This window comes from Falco cherrug, chromosome 4 (genome assembly GCF_023634085.1).
Source record: "Falco cherrug isolate bFalChe1 chromosome 4, bFalChe1.pri, whole genome shotgun sequence".
Classification (NCBI taxonomy): Eukaryota; Metazoa; Chordata; class Aves; order Falconiformes; family Falconidae; genus Falco; species Falco cherrug.
This window is the reverse complement of record NC_073700.1, coordinates 47,204,581-47,228,736: the sequence shown is the minus strand read 5'-3', so window position 1 is coordinate 47,228,736 and position 24,156 is coordinate 47,204,581. Positions and strand designations below refer to the sequence as shown.

General features: G+C 67.0%; 1 protein-coding gene across 5 annotated transcripts in view; it reads left to right on the top strand.

The window, feature by feature from the left end:
* Positions 1-24,156, top strand: part of NFIC (nuclear factor I C) — a 44,281-nt gene that overhangs the window by 14,514 nt on the left and 5,611 nt on the right. For 2 of the 5 annotated variants that reach the window (XM_055708309.1, XM_055708308.1), the window contains exons 2-10: positions 5,271-5,802; positions 16,489-16,560; positions 17,073-17,147; positions 17,303-17,426; positions 17,648-17,772; positions 19,815-19,943; positions 20,064-20,248; positions 21,848-22,007; positions 23,621-23,706. In XM_055708309.1, coding sequence (XP_055564284.1) covers positions 5,271-5,802; positions 16,489-16,560; positions 17,073-17,147; positions 17,303-17,426; positions 17,648-17,772; positions 19,815-19,943; positions 20,064-20,248; positions 21,848-22,007; positions 23,621-23,706 — 1,488 coding nt within the window. The remainder of the gene's footprint in view (positions 1-5,270; positions 5,803-16,488; positions 16,561-17,072; positions 17,148-17,302; positions 17,427-17,647; positions 17,773-19,814; positions 19,944-20,063; positions 20,249-21,847; positions 22,008-23,620; positions 23,707-24,156) is intronic. The other 3 variants (XM_055708312.1, XM_055708311.1, XM_055708310.1) reach the window with 2 other exon arrangements.

Sequence of the window (24,156 nt, the reverse complement as noted above, 5' to 3'; positions counted from 1 at the left end):
GGTGCCCGCAGGGACCTGCCTGCTCCGGGATGGCTCACAGGACCCGCTGGGGCGTTTTTTGGGTAGTGCTGGGCATGGGGAACCCAGGGCAGCTCAGCGAGGGGTTGGGGGCCACCGTGGTCCCCGCATGGGGAGCACCGGGTGCTTTATTAGCCCATCCGCCCATCCGCCACCTCCCGGTCTGATCCTGAGTGGGGCTGAGCACTGAGGCAGCAAGTGAAGTGTGGGAGCCCCTTTCTGACCTTGCATCCGTCCTGGCTGACCCTCCCAACAGGGTGGCCGCATCCAGAGCCTGCTGTGGGTACGGTCCAGCCCATACGCAGCCCTGAGCTGGGCATGGGTGGCAGCTGGAGGATGCTGTCGGCGCTGGGGGCGGGGAAAAAAATAAATCCCCGGGTTGTGGGGAGAGCAGCCGCAGGGAGGTTGCACCGTGTCCTGCCTTCGTGTCCACCCGCACCAGGCACCGGGGCTTGGGGACCTGGCGTGGGCTGCGGGAGGGGGTTTGCAAGTGACCCTGGGTTTGCAGCTCGTCTGCTGCTGCGGAGGGCGCGTGGCTGGGACAGCAGGGTCTGCCCCATGGCAGGGGCATGGGGCTGGGTGTGTGCGGCAAGGCCAGCTCAGCCCATCCCCCGCTGCATCCCCGGCTGCTTTCCCAGGAGTTTCAGCTGCTGCCGCGCTCCCTCCGGCTGCCCCACGCGCGGCGTGCCTCAGTTTCCCCCCAGCATGGTAGCACCACTCTCTGGGGCTGGGGAAGCCTCGTTAGGACTTGCCAAGCTGGCCAGGAAGCCTGGCCGCGCCATGCCGGCGAGCAGCAAAAATTATGAATAAGCTCTTGTTAATAAATACTTTATGATGAATCCAAATAGATTTCCTCCTCTGGAGCAATTATTGTAAAATGGGCTCTAATATGGTACAGGGCCAGCCCCGGGAAGGGCTGGGTGCTTTTCAGGGCCTAAGTGCCTCCTTCCATCCCTTCTAATGAGCACTTCCCAATCATTTGCATCTGTCTCGGCAACAGGTCTCATTACCAGGTTAACTTATTACCGAGAGCCGCTTTGGTGAACAGTTAAGAAGCGGCTACTGGAGGTTTTTGCTGGGGCCACACGAGAGCATTTTGTCTGTGCCAAGGGCACCTGCAGGCTCCAGCGAGGGGAAACTGAGGCTGGGGTGAGCAGCAAGTCCCTGCCATGCCCCTTTCGGGTACCAAGGGTTTGGGATTTTCAGGATTACCGGAATGTCTCGAGCTGCATCCCCCCCTGCCGCCACACCAAGGCTTCCTGTGGGGGCACGGTGCCCAGCGCGGAACTTGCCAGCCCCTGCCTGGGCTCGCACGGCCGCGGGGAGCGGGACCTGGCAGGAGCGTTGGCCATGAGAGCCGGCAGCGGTTTGGAGGTGTGTGGCTGGCTGGCGGGGAGGCTGAGCATCCTTTCATAAAATAAACCCTGTGTGGTCCCTGCAGGGCTGGGATGCAGTGAGGTCGCCCCGCTTTGCTCCCTGCCTGCAGTGGGGATGGCATCACGCTCCTCCCTGGGGCCATGCTGGTGGGGAGCAAAACCCACTGCTGAGGTGACTAACACCCCCCTGCCCCGCCCCCCGCCCCCCCCAACCCCCGTGAAAACTGCTCGGGAATTTCCTGAGGAAATGTTCTTTCATTGGAAAATTCAGGCTGTTTCGCCGAGCCCCACCTGTTTGGCCAAGGAGCTCGAGCGGAGGATGCTCAGATGCCCGGCCAGCCCATGCCGTGGTGCCTGGCCGTGGTGCCCATGCCTGGCACTGTGTCCCTGGGCGACACGGAGCATCGCCCACCATCCCCACGGGGGAAGCAGGTGGCCGAGCAGCTGGGGTACAGAGCCCCAGCACCGGCCAAGCTGCTGAGGACAGGCAGGAGTATGGGGGGAAGCAGTGCCTCAGCTGTGACCCCGCCAGCTCCCCGGCGCCGCTAAAGCCCAGGCTGCCGGAGGAGTTAATCCTGGTACGGCGTGCCTGGCTCCACGCACAGCATCGCTCCTTCCCCTCCCCGCTCCACCGCAGGATTGACACCAGGGCAGAGCCGGGCTTGACCCGTGCCTCAGTTTCCCTTCACAGCATCCGGCATGGAAAGCCAGCGTCTCACCCGTCCGCTGGAAGGGGGACACGAGGGGCCCCTGTGCCGGGGCCGGCAGCACCCCGACGCAGGCGTGCTCCTCCCTGGGTCACGGGGCTTTACAAGCCTGGGCTGGATGAGGCCCAAGCACAGGCTCTGCTGCCAGATTCCCATCCGGAAATGCCCCGGGAGCAGTCTCGTCTGGGGTATTGCAGCACGTCTCTCCTTCCCAGCCCTGCAAAGGAAAAACAGCAGGAGAAGCACTTAACCAGCCCTTTGCCGGCGCTCCTCGCTGCCGGCTGGGGTGAGGGGGCTGGCGGAGGTCGAGGACAGGGACAGATGGGAAGCGCATCCCTGGCTTTGCTTTCTGAAGCAGAGCTGGGCACGAAGCGGGCCAGTGTCAGCCAGGGCCAGTGTGCCCAGCTGAGGGGCTCACTGCCCGCACGGTGCCGGCGGCATGGCAGGGATGCAGGGCACAGGGATGGTCCCCAAGTCCTTTAGCTTGTCCCCTCAGCACCCAGCTGCAGCCATCCCACTGGTTGTCCTGGTGCCCCCCGGCTGCCCTCGCCTGGCCCTGCTAAAGCGGCTTAACTCCGCACGGCATCTCGGAGCGGGATAAGCCAGGCGGGAGGGAAAGTTGGCGAGGGGCTGATTGGCTTTCGGTGCAGCTCCCGACCCGCCGTAATCCTTGGGAAGCGGGGCCCGCGGGGGCTTCAGGGGCACTGAGGGCCACAGGGGCTTCTGCGCCCACTGGGGTTTTGAGGGGTCCTCAATGTGGGTCTGTGTGGGATCTGAACATCCTCATCACCGGGGGGGGGGGGGGGCAAAGCCGGTGCCCCACAGAAACCAGGGCTTGCACTTGCCACCCTCAGGGCACCAAGCATCCCTTGGTCCTCGCAGCGAGGGCGAGCAGCACCCAAGGGTGCTGCCACCCCCAGCAGGGATGACCTGGGTCTTGCCTGACTTCCCTGAGGCAGTGCCTGGGGTGGCACTGCCCTGCGGGAGGGCAGGGACGGGGACAATGGCGTGGTAGCCCCCAGCCCCAGCCCTGCGGCCAGCCCCGCCGCCGGCTGCCTGGGGAGGGTGGCGGGGCCAGGCAATGGCAGCAATTTGTAGGGCTCGTCTGAATAACTGGCCACCAAGGAAGATCAGCCGCCCACCGCCCCGGCCAAGTATTGTTTTTGGAACTCGCTGCTGCTTTTTTCGGCTCCTGTCTTACTTTTCTTTGACCTTCTTCCCTGATTTAAGACACATGCCCAGCCCTTGCCCAGCTGCACTGAATTAGCGGCTGCTGCTGGGGAGGGAACCAGACCCCTGCGGCCATGCAGGGCTGCAGCCGCCCCAGGAGCAGCCGATGGGGACGGGTCCACCAAGCAGCCCTGGCAGGATGAGTCCCCCAGGCAGGGATGGGTCCCCAGGGCCGGTTTGGGTCTCCACGGGTGGGATGGGTTCCCCAGCAAGGGTCCTGTCCCTTTGTGGGGTGGGAAGGACACCCATGGGGTCACAGCTCTGGTGACACTGGATCCAGAGCAGGGACTGTCGGCTCCCAGGGGTGGTGGGCTCTGCGCCAGGGTGATGGGTCTGTGCTTGGGGGGGGGAGGGGGGGTTAGTGGGGCTGTGCTGGTGGTTGATGCCGGTGGTTGTTGGTGCCAGGGTCTGGGGGCGGGAGGGTCTGTGCTGGAATGGCTGTGCCAGGTCGCAGTGGGGTCTGTCTGGGGATACTGGTGCAGGCGATGGCAGGGGCTGTGCTGAGGGACCCCTGTGGGCTGCCCCGGGGGGTTGTGCCTGGGGAGCTGGTCTGGGTCTCGCAGGGGCTGGTTTGGGGTTAGTGGGGTCTGTGCTGGGCTCAGGGCTGGGTGGGAATTTGTGGGGTCTGTACGGGTTGGTGCCTGCTGCGAGCCTGCTGCAGGGGACACTGTTCCCTCCAAGCAGGGTCACTTTGGGACACAGCTGCTTCGGCCAGGGAATGGCGTCGCTGCCCTGGGATGAGCGAGGCCAGCCGCTGTCTCCAGAGCCACTCGCCCCGTCCCACTGCCAGGGCTTCTTCCTCCTGCAGCTCTTGCCTGCGACTGCCTCCTGGGTCCCCCCCCAGAGCAGCACCCACGTCCCTGCTGGAAGGATGCCCACCCCCGGGCACGGCCCTGCGAACCAGGGCTGCAGCGTGGCACTGGGGGCTGCCACAGCCACCCCCTGCCCGGCCCTGGCAGCCTGCGGTGGGACTGAGCACCGAGCTGGGCTTCCCCCTCCACATCATCACCTGTCAGGAGGGACCCCACGGGCCAAATCCTGCCCTCGGGGACCAGCTTGCTGCCACCCTGGCCACGCACAGGGATGCCTGGCCCTCTCCCTGCTCTTTTCCAAACCGTGCCAGTCCTTGCTGGGAAGGCTTCTGACACCTCTCTGTGCCACGGGTGGGTTGTGCCCCCCCCCCCAGCCAGGAAGCACTGATTTTCCAAACTGGGGAAAAAAAAAAAAGGGATGTGGGAAGGAGGGGCCGTGGAGGGGGGATGCATTTTCCTTGTTTTCTTTTGGGGCCAGACTCATCCAGCAGCGTTCACCAAATGGAAAAAGGCAGTCAGAGCACGCCTTGTGCACTGGGCCAGGCGCCAGCTACTGGGCTGGCCACAACTGGGGCAAACTGGGGGAGTTTCCCGCTGGTCCGGAGGGAGCGGAGAGGTCCAAGGCACCCGCAGCCCCTGCGGGAGCAGCCAGCATGCTGGGGGTGTGTGGGACCCGTCCCTTGGGTGCTGCGGTCTGGCAGCGCCTGGCACTGGCACGGCAGCTCTGGCAGGCGGCACGGCAGGTGGGATTCCTGCGCCGGTCGGGAGCAGATCCTGGCACACATGGGTGGGATGGGGAGAGGGTCCGGGTGCTGCGGAGGTGGCGTGCCTTGCGCAATGCCTGCCCCTTCATGGCAGTGCCGGTTGTCCCAGCACCCCACAGCAGGTTATTGCCTGGGAGAATTGCAGTCGGTGGGATTTGTGGGGGGCTGCTGGGAGCAGGGGGATCCCGCTGTGTGGGGAGCAGTTCCCTGCCCCTGGCGAGCACCTGCGTCTGCCACATCCCTTCCACCTGGTTGCGCTGGGATGCAGCCCAGTGGGGGTGTCCCTGGTGGGTCCTGATGGGGTCCCCAGCCATGCCGGGGTGGGTTTGCCAGGAGTGACCGCCTGTCCCTCTGCTCCCGCAGGATGAGTTCCACCCCTTCATCGAGGCGCTGCTCCCCCACGTCCGGGCCTTCGCCTACACCTGGTTCAACCTGCAGGCCCGCAAGCGCAAGTACTTCAAGAAGCATGAGAAGAGGATGACGAAGGATGAGGAGAGGGCAGTGAAGGATGAGCTGCTGAGTGAGAAGCCAGAGGTGAAGCAGAAATGGGCCTCGCGCCTCCTGGCCAAGCTGCGCAAGGACATCCGGCCCGAGTGCCGCGAGGACTTCGTGCTCTCCATCACGGGCAAGAAGCCCTCGTGCTGCGTCCTCTCCAACCCCGACCAGAAGGGGAAGATGCGCCGCATCGATTGCCTGCGGCAGGCGGACAAGGTGTGGCGGCTGGACCTGGTCATGGTCATCCTCTTCAAAGGGATCCCGCTGGAGAGCACCGACGGCGAGCGCCTGGTCAAGTCGGGCCAGTGCACCAACCCCATCCTCTGCGTCCAGCCCCACCACATCAGTGTCTCCGTCAAGGAGCTCGACCTCTACCTGGCTTACTTCGTCCGTGAGAGAGGTGGGTGTGCTGCTCGTGCCAGGATACCCCCCCGCCAGAGCCAGCTCCCGGAGCTTTCCCGTCCCCCCATCTCCAATCCCCTCTGCTCCAGTGTCTGTCCCATCCCCGGCTCCGGCTCGGGGACACCCCTCAGGGACACAATCCCTGCTGCAGACCTGAGCTGCTGCCCATGCGGGTGCCCCCCACCCTGCCTACGTGGCCCCTCTCCCCCAGCTGGGATGGATCCTGCCTGCCCCGGGAGGCGTGTGCCAGGGAGGCGAGTGGTCCCTGAGGATGCTTCTGGCTGTGGGCATCGCCAGAGCGGGGTCTTGGGGGGGTTAACCCCGCACCCCACGCTTGCCCAACGTGGCTGCCTGTGCCAGCAGCCAGGTGAGGAGCGGGTGGGCAGTGTGAGCAGGGAGGGGACAGCCTGTTCCCAGCACGTGTGCCCCCAGGGCTGGACCTGGGAGCCATCCAGCAGTGCCAGTTTGCTGTAGGCCGTGGTCCCAGCCCCTTGCCCAGCAGGTGACCGAGGTGGGGACAGGAGCAGCCGAGGCTGGCTGGGGAAGGGACAGCGGTAACACCAGCGGGGGCAAACCCCAGCAGCTCCTGCTGTGCAGTGAGGAGATGCTGCTCCCCTGCCCTTCACCTTCCTGGGGGTCCCATGGACCCACTGGGAGAACTGGACTGGTTTCACTACAGCAAGGGAGGGAGGTCAGACCCACTCTAGAAACCTTGGTGATCAACAGAGGGAAACTGAGGCACAGGGGGCAGGGCAGACGGTGGCTTCCAGGCTCAGAGGATTAGGTCCCTAATCCATTGTCCTCTCCACTGGCTCACGCCACCTCCCCGCGTGTCGGGAAGGGGAAGCTCATAGTAACTCGGGTCAGATCTTAACAGGCAGGTTTGCCATCCCCAGCTGGTGACGTGCTGGTGCGAACACCCTCCTGGCAGCTGGGGTCCCCAAAGACCCCAACATCCCCAGGCTGGTGAGGAGCCCAAGGAGATGCTGTATGGTCCCCATGGGTGAGGCTGGGGCTCAGTTTCTCAGGAATGGTGCAGAGCCAGGGGGGTCTGTGACATGCAGCCCCGAAGGGTGGTTGAGGGGTTCACAGCCCCTCCACGGCCAGGCCGGGCTGCCCAGGGATGCCAGGACCAGGGTGTTGGTCCCCTCCTGGCAGCAACCCCCTGCCCGCAGCCAGCACTGGGTGATGCCCCCCAGCCCTGCTCTCCAGCCCTGTGAGCCTGTCCCCATGGACACCACGGCGGGGGGAGCGTGGGGCTGGTGGCTGCTTGCCCAGCACTGGCTGGGGCCCAGGGACGGATAGTGACACCACGGAGGGCACCGCGGTGCCGGCAATCCCAACAAAAGGGGTGCCAGCGCCATGACTCATGGTGGGCACAGGCAGCTGGACACAGCTCTGCCTCTGCCTGGCTGCCAGTGGGATACACTGGGTGTCAGTGGGGAAACTGAGGCACTGTGCTCCCCGGCAGGACACTGGGGGGACCACCGAGCCCTCGGGGCTTTGGGGAAAAGCAGGGCACAGCCTCTGCCGGCAGATAGCTGGGGCTGGATGCTGCCCCAGGGCCCAGTTGGGACCCTGGGTGGGTGGGAGGCACAGGCAAAGAGCGGGGGATGTGCACGTGTGCATTCACACACGTGTGTGCAGCCAGGACCTGCCTGCCCAGCTGTGTCTCCTGACATGTGCACACGCGTGGTGCTGGCACGTGGCTTGCCTGCTCAGAGGCAGGATGGGGCCCAATGGTGCCTGGCACCACCGTTTCCCACCGGTGCACTGGGAATGATGGGTGCTGTGCTGGGGATAGGGGGGGCCCAGGCACTGGCTGGGCGGGGGGGGGCATGAGTGCAGGGGGGGAAAGCAGCTGCTGGGCAGGGTAGGGGGTTGTCATGTACTGGGCTGAGTCTTGGCCATGCTGGGCTGAGCTGGGATGGGGTACTGGGCTGAGCTGGGGTGCTGCAAGCTGCGCTGAGGGCAGCCTGTACTGGCTGAGATGGGGGTGCTGCGTACTGGTTTGGGGTGGGGGCACCCTGCGCTGGCTTGGCTGGAGGTACAGTGTCACACAGGGCTGGAGGTACCCTGTACTGGGCTGGACTGGGAGCCCTGCAGTGGCCATGGTGACGGCAGGGACCAGGACCCCCACTGCAGCTGTGATGGGGTGCCGCATTGGGGTGCCCGTGCTGGCGGGTTCCCTGGCTGCGCCGCAGCTGGTGGGTGTCCCCAGGGAGGGGGCTGCCCCCTGCCACCCCCCCACCAGCGACCTTGACCCCAGCGTCTGGGTCCCCAGCAGCCGCAGTCACCTGACTGTCTAATTGGGAACACAGCGGCTGTAAATACTCTCTGATAAGGCCTGGCAGCCTCTCACTTTCCCTGTTAAGGTCGCTCTGTGCCCCGGTTAAGGGGGACCGGGACGGGCTGGCGGACCACCTGCGCCAGGGGTGGGACCCCGCAGGGTGCTGCAGGATGCTGGGTGCTGCGGCGGGGCAGGCGCTTGCCATTGCCCCAGCCCACCGCGAGCGCTTTCTGTGAGGCTGTGGGGTAGCGAGGGGTTTATCCAGCCTGCCGTGTCGGTGGGGAAACTGAGGCAGGGAGGGACGCTGGGGCTGACCGCAGCAGTGGGAGCCTGCGCTGGGTGGCCAGGCTGGGTGATGGTGCCACTGGTGATGTGCTGGGCATCCCCACGGCCTCTCGCACGCTGCCTGCTCCCTCCTGCTGCTCGCTCCCGCTCGCTCTGGCGCGCTTTCCCCTTTCACACATCTCGCCCTGCAGCCAGCCCCCCCGCCCCAGCAGCCCCAAAGGGTCTGGGGGTGAGCGGGAGCAGGCTGGGGGGGATCTCACCCACGCAGGGCCCCCCTGGCCAGACATCTCCGGCTCCCTGCAGTCCCCGCGGCCCCCCATTATCAGGCCGGAGCACGTGGGCTCCTGCTCCCCCGCCTACGCCTGGCCCGTTTCGCTGGTGTCAGCACAATTTCCCAGCCGCTGCTCTGGCAACGCCGGGGAGGGGGGGTGGCGGAGGAGCCCCCGGCCCTGCTCGCCCCACTGGGGGTCGGGGGCAGCCTAGGGGGGAGGCTGAGCTCCCGGGTCTGCCCCCCCCCCAGGACCAATGCCAAGGGCCAGCTCTGCCTCTCGGCTTTTTCTTGGCCCCCGTCCCTCTGCCTGACGAGCTGCCTGGCTTTCCATGCCCCCCGCTGCACGTGGGGAAACTGAGGCAGGAGCGATGCCAGGCTGGGAGGAGGCCCCGTCGCAGCCCTGCTGGCCCTGGGGGTCTCCCATGGGGTGCAGGGGAGTGCTGGGTCCTGGGTCTGCCCCTCAGTGCTTGGCAGCGCAGCACCGACCCCCTGCGCACCCTGCTCCGCACCAGTGGCCCCTGGTACCCCTGTGGGCAGGGTGGGCTGCTGGTCCAGTGCAGGATGGATGCAGGGCTGGGTGGTGGGCTGGGAGCAGGGCTAGGAGCAGGACTGGGTGCTGGATGCGAGCAGGGCTGGGTGCAGGGCTGTGCTGTGCACACCGCAGTGGGGGAGGGGATGGCGCTGCAGCCCTGAGCTGGGTGTGCAGCGGGGGGGGGGGGGGGGGGGGGGGGGGGGGGGCTGGGGGGGGGAGCTCGGAGGTCGCTGGTGAAAGTCAAAAGCATTGCAGTAAAATGGTAATCAATCTCCCCAGTCGATGGTGCCAGGACCTTCGAAGCATTACAGAGAAATTCCTCCCAGCAGCTCCCAACGGCAGCAGCCAGTCTGGGGGGGGGGGGGGGGGGATGAGCCCCCCTCCCTGCACCCTCACGTCAGTGCTCCACACCTCCGTGGGTGCCCCTCCCTGCGCCCTCACCCTTGTGTCTCCATCCCTGCATACCCATCCCTCTCTGCATCCCACAACCCTGGACCCCCATCCCTGCATCCCTGTCCTGGCACACCCTGTCCCTGGACCCCCCCTCCTCGTGCCCCCATCCCTGCATCCCCATCCTGCCATCACCCATTTCAGACAAGCTCCAGGAACTGGGGGAGGCAGGATGAGGCCAGTCCTGGCCCCTTGCACCTTTGGGGTGCTCTGGGGCTGGCAGGGACCCCGCAGCTGCCGTGCTCAGTAGGGTGGGGGGGACACGGCTCTGCCCTGCAGTGAGCTTCCCCTGGCAGTGCCTGGCGGCTGAGCCCCCCCTCCAGGGCTGTGGAGGGTGGGAGCAGATGGGTGCCCGGGGCAAGCAGGCGGTGGGCCCCAGGGTGTCATCCTGCTCCCAGCACCCCCGGCACGCTGCCGCGTGCAGCCGACTGTGCCACCGGCGGTGGACGGCACCCCGGGGGGAGGCAGGGACCTCCACGCCGTGCCAGCATCTGCGTCTCCCACTGCCTGGCAGACCCTTATCTCCCCTCACCAGCCTCGCCGCTGGCTGCAGCGCAAGGCAGATGGCACCAATCTGCCAGGGAGCCCGTGCCAGGGCTCTCGTCCCAAGCGCGCCTGCCGGCCGTGCCAGGCCAGCCATGCCAAACGTCTGCGCGGTCCCTCCAGATGGAGGAGCAGGCATTTCCCCGGGCAGCGCTGCTCCATCGGCCCCCGCACAAATATTTATCGGCGGGGTCGCCTGGAGATTGATGGGGTGCACAATATTTGGGCTCTGCCGTTCACAGAGCTGGGTACCGGTGGGCGGGCAGGCCGGAGAACCCCCCCAGCACACAGATAAACACGTGCAAACCCCCCTCCCGCTCCAGGTATCTCTCTGCTTCCAGCCAAACAGCCGGGGGCGGCGGGCTGGAGGGGGGCGAGATAGGCAGAGCCTGGTGGGTCCAGGAGGAAAGACTCCCACCCTGGGAGAGGGCGCAAGGGTGCGAGACATCAGAGAGTCAACAAGGACTGGGTTCCAGCCCCCGAGAGCGGCGTGCCGCAGAGGTGGGGCACAGAGGGGCTGACCAGGGTGCAGTGACCCCAGCCATCCCCCTCCCCTGCGGTGGCACTGCCTGGGGGACCCGCCAGCCCCGTGCCCGGCCCTGGCGCGAGCCCAGCAGTGGCAGCAGCCGGGGTTTCGGCATGCTGGCGCTTTCTAGATCGATGTGCCGGTGACCTTGGGGAGGTCAGGGCTTCCCCGACTCTCCCGCAGTGCGCCGAGCCGGCGGCGTGCCGGAGCAGGCCGGCTTCCCCGCAGTGCCCAGCTGGCAGGGGGCAGCCCCGGCCCCGTGTCACCAGTGAAGCGAGTTGCCCCGTGCTCAGCCCCACGGCCTCGGCGAGCTGTGCCCGCTGGGTGCTGCATCCCCGGTGCCGGGGTGTGGGGGCGAGGGGCCAGAGCAGTTCCCCATGCTGCGATGAATAAAAGATGAGCGAGCTCCGTCTCGCAAGCACCTGCTGTCCCCCGCCTTTGCCACCCGCCGTCCCCCCGTGCTGGCAAGCGCCGTGCCCTCCTTGGGGCCACAGTTGCCACCCTGGCCGGGCGCCCGCCTCCGTGCCGTGCTGGCAAGGGACAGCTGGGGTGGCAGATGCCTGTGGCACTCCCTCCCACCAGTGGCCGCGGGCATGGAGGGGGGAACAGACGCCGCCAAGCCCCCCAGGTGCTACTGTGCTCCTGAGCTGGGCTGGCACCACCAGCTGGGGCCTGGGGTCCCCTGCCATGCTGGCCCCCGTGCCGGCGTCTTGGGTAGCCCCGGGGAGGGCTGGAATGTGCCCTACACCAGCCTTGTGTGGCCTCAGACCTCAGCCCTGGGGCAGGAGGTGCCCGCAGTGTACTGGGAGCTATGCATAGTGTACTGGGAACTATGTACAGTGTACTGGGAGCTATGTACAATGTACTGGGAGCTATGCCTGTGGCTGGGGGTGGGTGGGGAGGGCCGTGGGACTCTGAGGGGGGGCTGGGCTGTGCCGTAGGGCTGGGCTGTGCCATGGGGCCGTGTAATGCTGCAGGAGTGTGCCGCGCCGTGGGGCTGTGCTGTGCATGGGGCTGGGGCTGGTGGGGCAGCGAGACGGTGGCAGGTGCCGGCAGCTGCCCAGGGCCAGGCACCTGGGCAGGGCAGGCAGGGGCAGCAGGTCCAGCAGAGCAGGCAGGGGGCCAGGCCTGGGACCCTCTGGCTGCACCTGCAGAGCTGGGGTGCCCCCCCACCCCCCATCTCCCTTCTCCTTCCTCCTGCCCTTCTGCCCTGCCCCTCTTCCTATCTTCCTCCTGCCTTCCCTCCCTCCACCCTGTCAGCTCTTTCCCTCTATCCTTACTTTTATTTTCTTCCTCCTTTTGTTCTTTTGTTCTCTTTTTACTTTTCCTTTTTCCTTTCGTCCCTTTCCCTTTCTCTCCACTTTTCACATCTTCTTTCTTTCTTTCTTTCTTTCTCCCCGCTTCCTTTCTCTCTGCCATCCACCTCCCCTCTCCCCATCCCCTCCCAGCAGCTGCACCCCCTGGGTGCCCCCAGCCTGGCGCACAGGGGCTGGGTGCCAGCACCCCGCTGGGGGGGAAGACATCCTGGGGGGGATGCAGGGGGGGGCTCAGCCGTCCCTTTGTCCACCCCGCTCCTGCCCGTCCCTTTGTCCGCTGCCATCTGTCCCCGCTCGCCTCCGCGGGCGCCGGCAGCCCTGGCTGTGGCCCAGGCCTGGCAGGACCGAGCGAGGGGGCGGCCGCGCCGCCTGCCTGGGGGGGTTCCCCCCCTGCTCCCCGCGCCGCCCGGGGTCAGCCGAGGACAAACCCGCTCACAGGCCGGCCAACACGCTCGCGCCGCCCCAGCCTCCCCCCGGGCCAGCTGGCCACGGGCGGCAAACGTGGCAGCAGCGGGGTGCACCCCCCCCCCGCCGCCACCTCGGGGGTGCCGCCAGCCAGCACCTCCCCGGGGGTCTGCTTTGCAGGGGGAGGACAAGCTGCCCCCCCCCCCCCCCCAGCGTTGGCTGCCTGGCAGAGCTGAGACCTGCAAACTCATCTCACCCCCCGGCAGCAGTGCAGGCAGGGCACGGGGTGGGGGGGGAGGCTGAAGGGGGAGCAGGGGGTTATAAAGAGCGTGAGGAGGGGTCCGTGCCCCCTGGCACGCCGGCTGAGCCGGGATTTACCTGGCACACACGGCGTTTCTCGGGGTATTATATAAAGTAGGTTACACAAGCGGGTCTGTTCCGGGTTTTACGTAAGGGCCACCCCAGCGGGACGGGCAGAGCCGCTGGAGGCCAGTGGGGCCATCATGGTGGGGGGGGGCTGGGGGCTGTCAGAGAGGGCCCCCCCCCATAGTCACAGCTTCGCCCACCCCTAGGCCTTGCAGTGTTGCCGCTGCCCCAGAGCACTCCGGCTCGCAGGTCCCCTGGCGTCCCCCGGCCCCAGCAGGCTGTTCACTCTGGGCCCTAGTGACGCCTGCTGGGGGGGGCACCAGCTGGAGGCGCGGGGGGGAGCTGAGTGTTGCTGCTGGGGCTGCGGCACCACCGAGGGAGAGGCAGGGGGCCAATTCCCCCGGCCCCAGGGGAAACTGAGGCACAGGGCAGGAGCCTGCAGGCAGCGGGGCTAAGCCGTCTGCCATCTCCTGCGCTGTCACTGGGGGAGGAGGAGGGAAGGTGCTACCCTGGCTGGGGGGCCTGGGCCGCGCACGCCGGCCCCAGCAGCTCTGCCAGCCCCCAGCATCCTCCAGCCTCTGCGCCTGCGCCCCACGCTGCTGCCGGTAACACCGTGCCCTGTTACCGTCAGTGCTCAGGCACAGAGCCAGGGCTCTCCCGTAGCTGCGCCAGCCCCAGGAGGGCACCTGACCTGCAGGGACCCCCCCTCCAGGGCCAGCCCTGCTGCCCGGGGGTCGTTCCCACGCGCCGAAGCTGCGGGCAGGGAGTCACCGTGGGGCCGGCGGCACCCTGCCAGCCGTCGGGGCCAGGGTGCCGGGGATCCATAATTCAATGGGTGGCATCGGTCCAGGCTGCCAGCGCGGCCGAGAGCCCAGGCAGCCCTCGCCCCCCCCCAGGCACACACTTTGCTATTTTTAAAAGCAATTGGATCTACCTGTTTGGGCACCGAGTGCTCTCCCTCTCTACACCCAGGGGGGGACCCCAGCACTGAGCCCCCTGCCCCTGGGCTGCCTGCAGTGTGGCAGCAGGGTCCCCCCATCACACCCTGGGGGGTGGGGAGGGCACAGGACGCCCCCGTTAATGAGGCTGGGGCGCACGGGGGGCTCGTCCAGCTTCTTTCGCCCTCTCAGTGTGGCCGAGCCACTCGTTGGGTGCTGGATTCGGTGCCCCCCCCGCCCCGAAAGGTCCCTCGGGGGGAGCGAGGCTGTGGTGGGAGCCCAGTGATCCCTTCGCCATTTTAGTGCGCGCTGGCCGGCCGCAGGCAGCCGTCACATGGCGGTGAGAGCAGAGTTTGGCCCAGCCACGCTGCACCGGAGGAGGCAGCCAGAAATCCGCTGGCGAGCTCACCCGGCCCAGCCACGAGGATCGCCGGCAGCTGGGGGGGTACCGAGCCCGTGGCCCCCCATCCTCACACCCACATGCCTCCATCAGCGGGGACACGAGGGTGCGAGGAGGGCACGGTCCTGCTGCCAAACTTCGGAGCTGGGGAAGGTCCCCGGTGCTCCTGGGGGTGCCATGGCCAGGATCGGGGTGCTCAGGCTGGGGGGGGAGACCCCCGGCGTGTGCCCCCCTACCCGGAGCAGGGGTGGCATCGGTGGTGCTGGGTCAGGGTGATGCTGGTGGGAGGGTGTGGGGACACTGAGGGGGCTGGGGGGGTACCCAGGGTGGGCAAGTGGCTCTGCTGGGGGCTCTGGGGGAACAGGCGCCAGGCTGGGGGGCTCTGGGGGGAGCAAAGGGCTGTGCCAGGTGTCCCAGGGGGGAGCAAGGGTCCCATCTGGGGGTGAGGAGGGGTCCGTGCAGGGCATCTCAGGGCGAGCAGGGTCCGCCCAGTGTGCCTCAGGGCGAGCAAGCATGGGAGGTCCTGTGGGCCAAGCCGAGGGCCACACGGGGCACCTTGGTGGCCACCAGCTGGGCGCACAGCCTGGGGGCTTCCCAGTGGCTGGGCACCCCTGGGGCCGTCCTGGAGGCAAGTGGGGGGCCGGGGAGCCCCAAGGCAATGGTGGGGAGGGGGGGAGCCGGGGAATTGGGCCGGCCTCAGGGCTGTAACCGCAAGACACCGCCCCGTGCCTTGGCCGGGCTCCATCGCTAACCACTTCCAGAGCCGCTGCGAGATTTGTTGTTTTAAGAGGCAAGGAGGGGCCGTGTCCGGCCGCGCGGTGCCCGCGGGCGCGCAGGGGGTCCCTGCCCCGCTCGCCCCCTCCCCAGCTCGCTCCTGCCCCACTCGCTCCCACCGCCCGCTCCCGCACGCTTGGGCCTGTGACGCCTTTCAAAATGGGGTGGGGGGGTGGGGGGGGGAAGGAAGAAAAAAGAAAAATGGAGAGAAGGGGGGGAAAAAACCACCCGCGCCCATCGCCGGGGGAATCTCTGCTCCCTAAGATGGCTGCCTGGGGGAAGCCAAGCGCACGGGCAAGTGGGCACGGGGCTGGCTGGCAGCAGGCTCGGCGGTGGGGCGGGATGCCATGGGGCCGCCGGCACCGACGGGCTGCCAGGCCGGCACGGGGAAGGGGTGGGGAGGAACGCCAGCAACTGGGGAGGGAGACAAAATGGCTGCATGCAACGTCAACGTCAAGCGGCCCGGCGGGTGGCGCGGGTGGCACGCAGGGGTGGCACGGCAGGGGGTGGCGGGGGTCCGCTGCCCGCCTGGCTCAGCGTGGCCCACCAAGAATAACAGCCCAGGGAGCTGAGCGTGGCTGCGGGGCAGGGGACAGGGGGGAGAGAAGGGTGGGAAAAAGGAAAGGAAGGGAAGAAAGCCCCCCGTCGCGGCAGGCGGGCTGGCAGCGGCGGCCGCACTGTTTTGACGGTGGTGTTTAGATTGTCGCGGCCCTTTCCCGGCATCAGCCAAAGCTGCGAAAGAGCCATGCCGTAGGCCACGTGGTGGGAGGAGGAGGATGAGGATGGAGGAGCGGGAGGAAGGACGAGGAAGAGAGGGGGAAGTACGTGGCGAAAGTTTTGGAAGGGGTTTGGGAGCAGCTGGGTGAGGGGCGCGCAGCCGAGCCCACACCGGCGTGAAGGATGCTCCTGAGCATGGCTCAGGCACCTGTGGGGCATGGAGAGCCAAGGGTGCGCTGGCTTTGCCGTGCTGTGCTGTGCCGTGCCGTGCTGTGCCGTGCTGTGCCATGCCGTGCCATGCCGTGCTGTGCCATGCCGTGCCATGCCATGCTGTGCCGTGCCGTGCCGTGCCGTGCCGTGCCGTGCCGTGCCGTGCCGTGCCGTGCCATGCCAGGGTGCACTGGTGCTGCTGAGCTCAGCATCCTGGCCCGGTTATTTTTAGCTGAGATGGAGTGGGGGCAGCAGGGGCTTCAAGGATCGGAGCGGGTGCTGCGTGGGGGCCCTGCTGCCCACCCGCAGATTGGACGAGGGGCCACGGGGTGACAAGGGCAATGCCTGCCTGTGGTGACCTGCCCAGTGGCGCAGGGATGGGACGCAGCAGGGGCTGGACGGAGGAGAGGAGGCAGGATGCCAGTGTGGGGTTGTCCCTGTTCCTGTCACCAGCGGGGAAGCTGCAGGGAGGGACACTTGGTGGCTCTTCCCCAGCAGCTGGGGACATGCCGGCTCCATCGTGGTCCTCCTTCGGGGTGGGAGCCTCAGTGTGTGTCCCCAGCAGAGCCCCGAGGGAGGCTGCCGGGACCGTTAACCAGCAGGTGCCCCCCACTTGTACCGGCAGCTGGGGGCTCACCCCTCTGGTGTTTTCCTCTTGCAGACGCAGAGCAGAGCAGCAGCCCCCGGACGGGCATCGGCTCGGACCAGGAGGACAGCAAACCCATCACGCTGGGTGAGCAGCAGCGGGTCGGGCTTGGGCAAGGGGTCAAGGGACACCCGAGCCCGTCTCCAGGGTCCCTGCTGCGGAGGCAGCCCCCTCGGCAGGCAGTCATACCTCCTGTGCTGGTGCCACCAGCTCTGGTGCCCCCCAGCCCCAGCCATGAGCTGGGCACGGCCTCAGCATCATCCCACGGCTGGCAGAGCCCTGCTGGGACCATGTCGTGTGGCAACAGGAGCTGCCCTGGGGGACCCAGGGTGTGGGTGCAGCCCCCAGCCCTGCTGGCGCTCTCAGCCACAGGGAAACTGAGGCACAAACAGCCCCAGGGTGTCTGCAGCAGAGGGGACCTGTCAGGGTGGTCCCTTGCTGGAGGAGGGCAGTGGAGCCAAGCTGGCTGAGGTGGGGTGGGTGGCATTACGGGGGATTTGGGGACATTGGGGTGTCCTCAAGCATAGCCACAAGACAATGCAGGGCAGGAGGGGTGGTCCTTCCCCCCTCTCCAGCACTTTCTCCTCTCTTCTCTGCAGATTCAACAGACTTCCAGGAAAGCTTTGTCACCTCGGGGGTGTTCAGCGTCACCGAGCTCATCCAGGTGTCCCGAAGTGAGTGCCACCATGATGCCACCCCCCTCACCCTGCAGCTGCCTGGGCACAGCAGCATCCCAACAGCTCCCCTGTCCCATCTGTGGGCTGGGGCTCCCCTCCCTGCCGGGCGGGGGCAATGCCGGGCCCCCCCTGATCCCCCTCTCTCCCTGCAGCGCCGGTGGTGACAGGCACGGGGCCAAACTTCTCCCTGGGGGAGCTGCAGGGCCACCTGGCCTATGACCTGAACCCCTCCAGCACCGGCATGAGGAGGACGCTGCCCAGCACCTCATCCAGCGGGTAGGTGCCACCGCGGTGATGCTGGGGCGATGCTGGGGCGATGCCAGGGTGATGCTGGGGTGATGCCGGGGCGATGCTGGGGTGATGCGGGGGTGATGCTGGGGCGACACTGGGGCCAGCCCAAGCAAGGCCATGGGCCGCTGGCCGTCTTGCCACGGGGGAGGCAGGGGGCAGGCCGGATCCTGACGCGGGCTGGTGCTGATCCCTTCCCTGCTCCCCAGGAGCAAACGGCACAAGTCGGGGTCCATGGAGGATGACATCGACACCAGCCCAGGCGGCGAGTACTACACCTCCTCCAACTCCCCCACCAGCAGCAGCCGCAACTGGACAGAAGACATGGAAGGGGGTAGGTGCCTCCCTATAGGGACCTCCCTATAGGGGCCCTCCGGCTGCTATAGGGCCCCCGGCCAGCTCACCAGTTCCAGATATCCCCTGTGAAAGCTCAGGCACTCTCTCTGAGCCGTGGGTTTGCTATAGGGCCCTCAGGTCAAAGCACAAGTTAGCTATAGGTGCTGTGGTGTTGCTATAGTGTCCCCAGCCAGTCACTGCTCCTCAGTGGGGGCTGTGGCATTGCTGTACAGCCCCCAGTCAAGGCACAGGCTCTCTATAGGTGCTGTGGGTTTGCTACAGAGCTGCCCATTAAGTCACAGGCTCTCTATAGATGCTGTGGTATTGCTATAGGGCCCCTCTGCTTGGGCACAGGCTCTCTATAGGTGCCATGGTGTTGAAATAGGGCCCCCTGATTGAGGCACAGGCTCCCCATAGGTGTCCAGGTGTCACTGTACCCCCCCTGCATTTAGACACAGGGTCTCTATAGATGCCACAGTGTTGCTACAGGACACACACACACACACCCCTATTTAGGCCGAGGCTCTCTCTGTAGGTGCTCTCTATAGGGCCAGCCCGGTGCCCCAGCTGCACGCCAGCCTCTCCCAGCCCCATGGTGGCTGCTGGCGCTATGGACAGCTTTCTTTCTCGCTTGGCTTTTTTTCCCTTTCCTGTCTAGACAGCCCCAATTAGCTGTTCATTAAGAAAAGGGGGGGGGGGGCTGGGCTAATTAAAGCGATGCTGCGGGGCTGGCACAGCGGCTCCCACGCCCCGGGGTGCCTTCACAGCGCTGTAGGCGAAGGAGCTGCTGTCTTTCTCCCCCTTTGGCTCTTACCCTGCACCCCAGCAGTGGGGCAGGACCTGGCTCCCCAGCCCTGCCAGAGCCTGGGAGGTGCTGGCTGGGGGGCTGGGGGCACCGATCCTCTCGGAAGGGGACTTGGGGAAATCAGGTCCTGCCCCAGGACGGTGCCCCATATGTGCTGGGGACTGTGCCCCATCCTGCCCCGTGGGCTGGTACCACAGGGGGCAGGTGGGAGGGCAGGAGGGTCCTGGGGCCAGACCCAGCACCCTCCCCGAAGCGTTGCATGTGGGCATTGAGCCATGCAGGGCTGTCCCTGTCCCCTGCCTGATCCGGGGCAGCGGCAAGGGAGGGCAGCGGGGGGTGCTGAGCCGTGGCGGCGGAGGGTTATGGCAATCCCGTACGGGATGTTCTGGGAAATCCTCCTAACCGCCGGCTGAGAAGGGGCTAAACCCATTACCAGGCCTGGGCCAAATGGCCAGGGCTAAAGCCACGGTGGTGGGGGATTAACGTGCCTGCCACCCCCTCCCACCCCGCGTCCGGGGCTCGCAGGGTGCTGGGGGGCTGCGCGTCAGGTCGCTGAAGGGGTCACCCCCCAAGCCAGCACCTTTCTGCCTCCCTGCGAGCTCCTCGTGCTGGCAGGACGTGGCCCCCAGCCCTGGGGTGCCAGGGGAGGTCTGTGCCCGGTGGGGGCTGCAGGGCGATGGGACCCCCTGGGGGCCCCCACCTCTGCACATAGAGTGGGGTGGGCACACACACAGAGAGCTGCCTGCGCTTGTGTACACGCACCCGTGCACTTGCATGCACAGCTGTGCACACAGACACACACGCACGCCTGCACATGTGTGTGCACGTACACACACTCGCACAGGCGCACACAGTTGTGCTGCTGCATGCACGTGTACATGTGCACGCACGTGCACACATGGAGGTGAGCACACACTCGTGCACACCTGTATGCTGGTGCACGCACACGTGTGCATGTGCACAGCTGCGGTACCCCCCTGGAGGTGCCCACACACGTGCACACCCTCCTGAACCCACACGCACACAGAGGTGTGCACCCACATGCGCGCTCACACCCACGTGCCCTCCCTGTGCCCAGCCTGTCCCCAGGGTGCCCCTTGTCCCAGGAACGAGTGCCCCAACCCTGGGCCAGGCTGGCAGCAGCCCCGGGACTTCGGGGTCCCGCAGCAGGTGCCAGAGCATGACGCTGTCCCCTGTGGGTGTCAGGGTGTGACGCCGTCCCCTGCTTTCCCCAGGCATCTCCCCCACCGTGAAGAAGACGGAGATGGACAAGTCTCCCTTCAACAGCCCATCACCCCAGGACTCCTCGCCCCGGCTGAGCAGCTTCACGCAGCACCACCGTCCCGTCATCGCGGTGCACAGCGGTGAGTGTCCCGGTGGGGAAACGGAACCACGGTGTGGGCGGGTGAGCATTGTGAGGGACTGGGGCAGCGGCTAGCTGGCAGTGACACCAGTGGGTCCCCCCCTTCCGCTCTCCCCCACAGGTATCGCTCGAAGCCCGCACCCGTCGTCTGCGCTGCATTTCCCCACCACCTCCATCCTCCCCCAGACGGCCTCCACCTACTTCCCCCACACGGCCATTCGGTACCCGCCTCATCTCAACCCGCAGGACCCGCTGAAAGATCTCGTCTCGCTGGCCTGCGACCCGTCCAACCAGCAGCCCGGACCGGTAAGGATCCGGCCCCATCCCTCCATCCCATCACTGACCTCGCCGTGCGGCACCGGGGGCTGCTGCCAGCTGGGCTGCCAGAGGGGCATCCCCTGGATCATCTGCCGCCACCGCCGTCACCACCACCACCACCGCCGCCGCATGTGGGGGGTTCGGGGTGCTCCAATGGCACCCATGTGCCAACAGCCAGCCTGGTAGGGGGTTCCTACCGCCGTGGCTGGGGCTGAGCAGCTCCAGCCAGTGCCTTGCGTTGGTTCGGGAGCGCCGCTGCGCCTGGTCGGTGTTGGCACCTCATTTCTCTGGTGATGAAGGTGCCGTCCCTTGGCTTAGCACTGGGCGCCGCCTCACAGGGGAGACAGGGCGGGGGTGCCAGGGCTGAGCCGTCAGCTGGGGCTGGGGGTGTCTTGTGGGAGCAGGGCATCCAGCAAGGGACGTGTGATCATCGCCAAAGAGCCACCATCCACCAGCGTGCCTGCTGGGCGCTGTGTGCCCTGTCTGCCCACGCAGCCGGCTGGTGACCCATCAGCCCCACCACTGCGCCATGTCCCCAGTGTCCCCACAGGGGTGGCAGGGCCACCCCATGCAGCTGTGTGCCTTCCCTCACCCCAGCACCCCACACACCCAGCACCCCATGCACCCAGCAACCTGTGCACCCCATGCACCCAACACTCCCCCACAGCACCCAGTGCACCAGCACCCCATGGACCCGGCAACCCATGAACCCCATGCACCCAACACTCCCCCACAGCACCCAGTGCACCCAGCACCCCATGCACCCAGCAACCCATGCACCCAACACTCCCCCACAGCACCCAGTGCACCCAGCACCCCATGCACCCAGCACCCCTTGTACCCAGCAACCTGTGCACCCACCACCCAATAACCCATGCACTCAGCACCCTGCGCACCCAGCACCCCACACCCAGCACCCAGTGCTTGCAGCACCCTGCACAAGTCACCCCACGCACCCAGCACCCCCAGGCTCCCTTTGTACCCAAAGCTGGGGGCCAGGTGTGACTGCATTGCTGCTCCTGTGCCCCCACCCCGCTCCCCAGTTGCAGAGGGTCTTGGGGCCCCCCTCTGAGCTCTGCTTATCACCCGCCTGCTGCCCCTCACTGGCAAGGCCCAATGGCGGGGTGAGGGGCACAGCTGCTCATCCCCTGCGCAGGGGCTCGGTGTGGGGCTGGCAGAGATGGCGTTCGGAGCAGCCCCCTGCCCGGCTGGGCATGGGGGGCTGGTACAGGGACCTTTGAAGGCTGTTGTCGCCAGCACCGTGGGGTACCCCCATCCCCACAGGTGAGCGCTTCCCACCGCCGCAGCGAGGGGGGCACAGCGCCCCAGCTCCGGCACGCGCCACCACGGGGTATGCCCCCCCCCCAGCTCCCCCCCAGCCCCCCCTGCACCGCCGTGATTTCCCTTGTTTGCCAGCGCCGACCGTTCAGGGCTGCTCTGAGACCCACCAAACTCGTGTCAGCGGTGAGGGATGCTGCGCAGCCGTGCCGGGCAGCACCGGGGGCTCACCGGGCCGGCACTGCCGGTGCTGCGGGTGCTTCCTAATGGCTTGTGCTGTTTGTTTTTCTGTCTGTGTTGTGTCCCCAGTTAAATGGAAGTGGTCAAGTGAAAGTGCCCAGCCACTACCTGCCCACGCAGATGCTGGCGCCGCCACCTCCCCCCGGCATGCCCCGCTTGGCCGTCTCTCCTGACACCAAATCCACCACGACAACTACCGAGGGAGGGACGACCTCACCGACATCACCCAGTAAGCACCCCGCGGCGCCCACCCCTCTCCCCGGCTGTCTCACAGCCCCCCCCAGGTCCCCCCGTCTCGGTGCTGCTGGGGGGCTGTTGGCGGAGGTGGCCACCCTGCAGCCGGGGAGAGGGCGGCAGCCGGCACGCAATGAGTTTGCTGGGTCTCAGGCAGGTCAGAGCGGGCAGGGTTTGGGCAGGCAGCTCTTGTGTCCCCCAAGCCAGGGGGTCCCGTGCTGGTCCTAGGGACCAGCCTGAGCCCTGCGTCCCTCTGAGACGGCCAGGGGAGCGGGAGCGGAGCCACGGCGGGGCTCCCCCCAGCTGATGGCCTGCCCAAACACCCCCGGTGCGGACAGGGCTTCTGGGGGAGGCTGTCGCCTCTCCGTGCCTCAGTTTCCCCGCCAGCTGGCGGGAGCGGTGCTGCCGGTGACACGGGGACCAGCTGGCATGGGTATGGTGCTGGGGGCAGCGTGCCTGCCTGTGCCACACGGGGTCCCTGGCGCTGGGGATGCTGATCTGGTCGGGGGCTGTGAAGCGATGCGGGTGCAAGGACTGCGTGCAGGACCCCCGGAGCCCTTGGCAGGAGGTGCCTGGGTGGCCTTCGTTAGCAGCAGTGGCTGACAAGCTCATCCCCCTCCACTCCACCTCGGGGGGCTTCAGCGCCTTGGCCAGGAGGATTTTGGGGCACTGGGCTCCAGGGCTGCAGGCGGGAGACATTGGTGTCATCCCCAGGCTGACATCAGGGCGCGTGCCACATTGGTGGGACACTGTGCCATCGCTGCACTCCACGAAGGGGTTGTCCCTGTCCCTGTCCCGCTGTACCCCCGGGACACCTCCTGGTACGCCAGGAGGCTGCCAGGTCTTCACAGGGTCAAGCCCTGCCCGGGGGCACCGTCCCCAGGGGACAGGCCACGGCTGGGTGCCACCAGCCGGCTGATGGGTGTCAAAGATATGTGGTGTGAAGAAGTCAAAGCTGATCTGGAGGGGAGAGCTTGGGGTGGCGTGGCCTGGCCGGTGACAGGGCCACGGCCACAGGGAGGGACTGGACAGTGCCAGTCCCCCCCGAGGCTCAGGGATGGATGCACACCAGGGGAACACTGGCTGTCCCCAAGGGGCGCAGAGGCCATGTGGCAGCTCTGAACCCCCCGTGCCCCCCAGAATCACCCTGCCTCCGAAGGGGCTGAGCCCAGGAGCTCAGTGGGGCCGGGGGTCCCACTGCTGGACCCTCAGCTGCAGGGTAGAGGTGGCAGGGGGTGACACGGCCAAGTGGAGCTGGTGGCTCCCATCGCACTCACCCCACGGCAGCTCCGGTCAGGAAGCTGCAGGGGCTGGCACAGCAGCCGAGCACCCGTCTGTGCCTGCACCGTGGGGTGTCTCGCCCCCCAGCCTGCCGTCACCCCGAAGCCACCCCTCCAGCAGGACGCAGGCACAGGTGGCACCGCCCCGGGCGCAGCATCCCTGGCCTCCACTCGCCTGCTGCCGGGGCACAGCCAGGGATGTCGCCTGGCCCCGGGTGCCTGGGACGCCCGTCCCAGCAGTGCCAGCCAGCTGGCCGGGTTTGGCCCCGGGGGGGACGATAGCAGTGCCGCCGGCAGCCCCGTTAATGAGCTCTCGTTTGTTCCCCAGCCTACTCTGCACCAGGCACGCCCCCTGCGAACCGTTCCTTCGTGGGATTAGGACCAAGGGATCCTGGGAGTATCTATCAGGCACAGGTGAGAGCGGGGATGCTGCTGGGGGGACCCTCCTGCCCTCGCCCTGGGCACCGCCGCCGTGGCATCGTCGTGGGCATCGCCGCCGTGGGCACGGCTGTTGCGGGTGTCGCCGTCATGGGTATTGCTGCTATGGGAGTCCCCACCATGGCATTGTTGTCGTGGTATCGCCACTGTGGGCATTGCCGCCGTGGCCGTTGGATGGCCATCTCCACCGTGGCATCGCTGCCATGGGCATCACCACCATGGGCATGGCCGTCGTAGGCATTGCTGCTGTGGGCATCGCCACTGTGGGCATTGCCGCCGTGGCCGTTGGATGGCCATCTCCACCGTGGCATCGCTGCCACAGGCATCACCGCCATGGGCATGGTTGTTGTGGGCATCACTGCCACAGGCATTGCCACTATGGGCATAACTGCCATGGGCGTTGCCACTGTGGGCATTGCTGTTGTG